At 35.3% G+C, this 6,575-nt stretch overlaps 1 protein-coding gene across 1 annotated transcript; it reads left to right on the forward strand.

Moving 5' to 3' along the window:
• Nucleotides 1–901: 901 nt before the first annotated feature.
• LOC113307783 (regulatory protein NPR5-like) lies at nucleotides 902–3,454 on the forward strand. The gene is made up of 2 exons (XM_026556232.1): nucleotides 902–1,719; nucleotides 2,237–3,454. The coding sequence occupies exons 1-2, from the start codon at nucleotides 1,186–1,188 to the stop codon at nucleotides 3,284–3,286; spliced, it is 1,584 nt and encodes a 527-aa protein (XP_026412017.1). The 5' UTR covers nucleotides 902–1,185; the 3' UTR covers nucleotides 3,287–3,454.
• The last annotated feature ends 3,121 nt before the right edge of the window (nucleotides 3,455–6,575 follow it).

Below are 6,575 nucleotides of genomic sequence, written 5' to 3' on the forward strand. Positions count from 1 at the left end.
CCCCAACTTGGTTACCGACTAGTTTAATGTTAGGTGACAGTTATCTCATATGAAAAAAGATCTAAAAGTCTCTGGAACTTCTTGGTGGGGAGGATGAACGGTTTGACGATTCTGAAAGCGGCATAACGATTTTAAACCGGACACGACGAGCCTTAAAACATTGTAACGATATTGGATCAAACTGGACGAACTTGAAGTGTGTTATAGAATCAAATCCCAAGATACTTGAGAATAATAACCAGAACCGAACTAGACGAACCTAGAAAATGATGTAAAAGATTAAGGTGATAACTAGGAAAAGGTAAATAAATAAATTATTATCTGACTTAGTTAGGATGAATAGAAATCCAACGACAATGATGACTTACATAAAAAAAATTAAAAAATAGAAACACTTGTAGATTACTTCCCAAAGTTTTGAGCTTGTCCTACGATAGCACCACTGCTTTCGTTCCCGATTCACTTCTCCGAATATATTGCCATTTAGGATTATTTTTCTCTTCTTTTTTTCTTCTGACGTACGTTATTCAAAATCCAAGGGAAAAAAGTCTCATTCAAATCTAATCTGAGCAGCGTCCATGGATAGAATTAGAATTATAAAACTGATCTGGCAGTTGCAGTTTAACACATGCTGCATAATTTTTGAGTCCTGTGGTCAGTTATTCAAAATTCAACTGTCCATGATAACATTACCAAATTCAAATTGCAGGTGGCATTTACATTTAATACTACTATATAGCACCATAAAAACAAGGACACTTTCCAAGAAACATTTCTTTATCTTTTGTTTTTACAAAATTTTGATTAATTACTTGTTGCCCCTTATTTAAATAGCTCAGCCGCCCAGCACAGCCACCCAAATTGCTCTCTTTTTCTTTCTCTCCCTGTCTAGTCTCTTCATATCACTCTCCCTTGTCTCTTTCTCTCTCTCCTCCTAAATATCTTGCCAAAACCACACATAATCAAGAAACCCCATGAAATAAAGAGAGAAAGAAAGAAGCAGAAGAAGAAGAACAAAGATATGCAGAAATATAGATCGATGCCTTCTTCTTTTTCTTCTTCTTCTTCTCATGACCTAATCCTACACCGCATGTCTGCTTAACCTGTACAATCATCAAAATTCCACAGAATCAGTGAAAAAAAAAACAAACCTAGTCCCCCTCATATATCTGAAAAATCATAGAAATGAGTCTTGAAGACTCATTTAAGTCTCTTTCTCTAGATTACTTGAACTTACTCATAAACGGTCAAGCTTTCAGTGATGTAACTTTCAGTGTAGAAGGTAGACTTGTTCATGCACATCGGTGTATTTTAGCAGCAAGAAGTTTATTTTTCAGGAAATTCTTTTGTGGACAAGACTCATCATCATCACCATCATCACCATCAGCTGGAGGAGGACTATCAGATAATAATATTAATAAATCTGGTTGTTCACCATCTTCATCATCATCAGCAAATAATAATATTAGGGCAGGTAATTCAACACAGCAACAAGTAGTCATACCAGTGAATTCAGTTGGCTATGAAGTATTTTTGTTAATGTTACAGTACTTATATAGTGGTCAAGTTTCAATTGTTCCTCAAAAACATGAACCAAGAACTAACTGTGGTGAAAGAGGTTGTTGGCATACACATTGTACTTCAGCCGTCGATCTTGCTCTTGATACTCTCTCTGCCGCTAGATCTTTTGGTGTTGAACAACTTACATTGCTTACTCAGGTACTTTGATTTTTCGTTACAAATTATTCAATCAAGTTATGGAAGGATCTAAAAAGTCTAGTGTGATTTAGCAGGTTTAATACATCTTGTTTCTTTGGTATATACATTTCTTTAAGGCCTTTTCTCACTTAGATTTTGTCTTTGTTTCTTTCCTCTTCTGATTCACCGACTTATTTTAGGTTTCAATATTTTAGGTAATTGATATTTTGATTCTACAAGTAGTCTTTGTTTTTTTTTTGAGTTTCTCAAATTGGGGTTTCAATCTTTTCTCTACTTTTTGCTTAATTTAGATCTTGGTATAAACAGTAATCATCACCAGATTTTTTTTCTTATCTGTTACTCAACTTTCCTCTTATAGTTAATTAGGTCATACTTTGTATGATTGGATTATTAGTTGGTATATTTAATAATTTAGATCATTATTCAAACAAAATATCTTATACAGTATATACTCACTCCCTCATCACTGTTAAACTCAATTTTTTTGCGCTAATCCTTTTGGTTTTGATTACTACAGAAGCAATTGGCAAGCATGGTAGAGAAAGCTTCAATTGAGGATGTTATGAAAGTTTTAATAGCATCCAGAAAACAAGACATGCATCAACTTTGGACCACATGTTCACATTTAGTAGCCAAGTCAGGTCTCCCGCCTGAAGTTCTAGCTAAACACCTGCCCATGGACGTAGTTGCGAAGATCGATGAGCTTCGCTTGAAATCTCCAATTGCTCGCCGCTCTCCTTTCAGCTCCCATCACCAGCACCAGTATGAATTAGCTGCCGCAGCTGATCTCGAAGATCAAAAAATACGACGCATGCGACGAGCCCTAGATTCATCCGATGTGGAACTTGTTAAGTTAATGGTGATGGGTGAAGGCTTAAATCTTGATGAAGCGCTCGCATTACATTATGCAGTTGAAAATTGTACTAGAGAAGTTGTTAAAGCTTTACTTGAACTTGGTGCGGCTGATGTAAATTACCAAGCAGGTCCAGCTGGTAAAACTCCCTTGCATTTAGCAGCTGAAATGGTTTGCCCTGACATGGTTGCTGTTTTGCTTGATCATCATGCTGATCCGAATGTTCGAACCATCGAAGGGATTACTCCATTAGATATCCTTCGAACACTTACTTCGGATTTCCTTTTTAAAGGTGTTGTTCCCGGGCTATCTCACATTGAACCTAACAAGCTCAGGCTTTGTCTCGAACTCGTTCAGTCCGCAGCTCTTGTTCTATCCCGCGAAGACGGTAATGGTGGTGTTAGCGGTGGGAATGCTTCTTCAAATACTCAAATTTATCCGCACAGCAGGAATACCGATTTGAATAGCAATGGTAGTGGAAGTAACAACAACAACAGCAGCAACTTTAGCTTAGGTCTTGACTCGAGATTAGTTTATTTGAACCTTGGTGCAGCAGCTCAGTTAGGTTGTAAAATGGATGGGAATGAAGATCATGATCATCATCAGAATCAAAGAGGTAATGTTGTCAATAGACATGGGTCTTCTTCTTCACAAGGTGGTAATTGTAGTCATGATCATCAGCATCCATCTATGTATCACTCTCATGACTTCTAGTTTTAGCTATTAATTCATATATTATATATATATTGAATGAAAACATCCAAAGGGCCAAGTACAATGCTTATATATGGTCTGGTAACTGGTTTATCCTTTTTGGCTTCCAACAAAATAGAATATATAAATAGGTTATCATTTCTGATGATCCATATTTTTCTTTGTGTCCTTTTTATTCTTCTTTCTTCTTCATCTTTATTGTAGAATTATGTTCATCACATGGTTACTTTGATGAGGTTATTATATATACTTGGTAGTGCTAGCTAGGCTAGGCCTGGCAATGTATAATTAATGAACTGAAATGTCTTTCATGTATCTGTCTGAATCTCTCTCAAAGTGCTGATCAGCTGATGATCATCTAAAATACGGGAATACGGTACACTTACATGTCTTGATCAATCAATCCTGGCTGCTAGTCTGCTATGTTGTGTCTATTCTTTTTGTAGTTACTCTGATCTATCATCTAATAAATTTATGTATTATGGGCTTAATTTTTTATACAGGATGTGATCTCTTCTTGTCTCCTTGTATCCACCATCCACCAACATTATACTGGATATGGTTTTCTAATATTTGATGTTTGATTTGATTTTTTTCTTTTGATATAAAAAAAAATGTTTGATTTGATTTGTGTGTTAAAGACTATGTGGATCGTATTTGAACCATGCATAATTGTTATGGGTTTTATATAAATATTGTTTATTTAACCAGATTAAACACAAAATCATATACTCTATATACTGACTTTTCTGTTTTAAAAAGGGTTTGTCACTCAGTTGTGTCTAAAAAACAAAGAAACAGCATGCAACTTGAGCATTTTCTGCTGTAAGATAAACCCAAATTAAGCATCTTCTTTTTCTATATTCTTACTTTAAATAGGAGTATATATATTACAAGGGATTTAAGCTTTTATAGATTTGTTCTTACATATATAAAATGATGCGTGTTACAATTTTGTAGCTAGCTAGGGTTTGTCGTTTGTCTTCGAGAGAAACCCTAATTACGAGAGGAAGCAAGCACAACCCCAAACCATCCATTTTGGTCTTGCATATGGAGGGGTGTATTATTTTCCATCAGTTGAGTAAGTTTAGAATTTACTTTGCTTACAAAAGTATTGCAGTAATGGACAAAAGAAATGGGTTGTCCTGCATGAATGCAACACAGTGTGTGTGACTAGACTAGACACTTATATATAACATGTTACTAATGATTCCGCTTTCAATTTTATTGTAATCTTCCCTTTTTGGCTCCCTTGCTTTTTCTGTCCTCTCTTCTAAAAGAGAAAAGAGAGAGAGATTCATCATGTCAATTAAAGGGATTTGTTGTTTAGCTATCCTGGATCAAGTATATATGGGATTGTTGGAGATTTGAATGTATTTATGTCTGTTTAGTTGCTGTTTTGAACTCCTAGATTTGTTCATGTCACACGTACAATACATTATCGAAAACAAGTAGTTAAGGAAGACACTAAAATTGAATTAGTTGGTATAAGAATTGCAGTTAAAAATTATGTTCGCCCTAGGAGCACTCTAAAGCCTGAGAGTCTGAGACGATCGAGTAACTGAGAATTGAGAATTTCAGTAGTGACGTCTGGTCACTAGTACGTACTGTATAGTGCAGTAACTGAGGGTATGTGTCGTCTGGATTAATTTAACTCTAGGTATTCGAGGTTTGAGGCATCTCGATGAAGCTCTCTCGTCCAAAGCGCTAATGAATATACGTTGTTCCGCATTAGAGCGAAAGCAGCCTATGGATTATGGATCATCTTGTTGGAAGGCTAAGTCGGCCAGAGATGCTAGATTGCGTGATGAGATGAGTTTTTGACAAAAATAAATAAATTTGAAAATTATCCAACTGGCTCAACACTTTTTTTATTTTTGTTTAAAACGCCCTGAGAGACCACTGCCTGATTAAATAATCTTATCACAAAGAGATGGAGTCCGACTGCTGGTCAGTACCAATGATATGATCAGCCGCTGAGCTTCCAAATCATTTTTTTTTTGAAGCATAGTTTCCAAATCATTTAGTGGCCTTCTACTATTTATGCAAGTTCCTGTAAGATAATTTATTATGAGATTAATTATTTTTTTTTTGGTCTATGTGAAAATCTTGGTTATAACTAGGATATTGCTAAATATCTATAATCTGCTTTATATAAGGAGTCAGATTCCTAATATATCTCTTTTTTGATGGACGGTCGAGATTTAATGCTACAACTAAAGCCTAGGAACTTGGTCCTCCTTCTACCTATAAGAGGAACACAATAGCCATCGGTATTGGGTTCGGAGAATTGATAATTCATAACGTAAGAGGTGAAGAAGGAGAAACCATGACCTCCACAAGGTATTATCGTTGCCCTAAAAATGATCGACGTACTACGGATTAGCGCTATAAGGTATTCCATATAAACTAATCTTTGTGTATTTTATTATGTGATTATCATGAAGTTCAACGATTCTAATCAACGTTCTATAAAATTAGTCTTATAGTTGGCATCAAGAGCCTGTGTTTAGAACTCATGATCGTCCATTAACGGTATGCAATAATAGTGTAGTTTTTTATTTGTGATCATGTATAATTGACATTATACATCTCGCTACCGCTATAAGGTCGTCATGATCAGTAGCTTGAAATGAAAATCACTCGTAAAACTATTTCCGCCGCATCAAATTTTTTTGTTTTTATTTTTAGGTTTGATTGTCTCTTCCGTAAGTTGGAAAACAAATAGTGTTGTGGGCCTGTGGTTTTACGTTAGATGATTTTGTTTAGTGAGCCCTGATTGTAAAGAACCGATACCCATTTTTGAATGTAGTCACCTGGAACCAATGCTAATCTGGAACCAGTTTCACTATCCAGAACGGTTCCCGTCCTGTTCCTTTCCTGAATTAAGACTAAACCATTATAGTTCCTATCCATTCAAGTTTCTTCTGTTCAGTTTTAAGACTTGTAATTAGAAGTCTTGTTCTCTGGTGGGTTATAATTATTTTGTAAATTACATTTTTCTAAAGTGGGTCTTAATAATTAAAGAAAGGATGGTGTATTAATGTTTTGGGTTCATCGTATCGATCTAAACTAATTAAGTTGTTTCTGAACTGAACCACTGGTACCTCGTTTTTGGTTCTTACTTAATTTTGATTAAATTAACTAAAATTTATTAATAGTCGGAACCTATTTGTATGTGTAAAGTGTATCTATCTTACAAAAATAAATGTGTTTTGCCAAATCCGAGGGCTCTACTTGGATTTTTTTCTTGCAATCGACGGTTCCCATTCCTTTAAAAGTGGAGGAA

The sequence above is a fragment of the Papaver somniferum genome, chromosome 9, assembly GCF_003573695.1.
Source record: "Papaver somniferum cultivar HN1 chromosome 9, ASM357369v1, whole genome shotgun sequence".
NCBI classification, from domain to species: domain Eukaryota; kingdom Viridiplantae; phylum Streptophyta; class Magnoliopsida; order Ranunculales; family Papaveraceae; genus Papaver; species Papaver somniferum.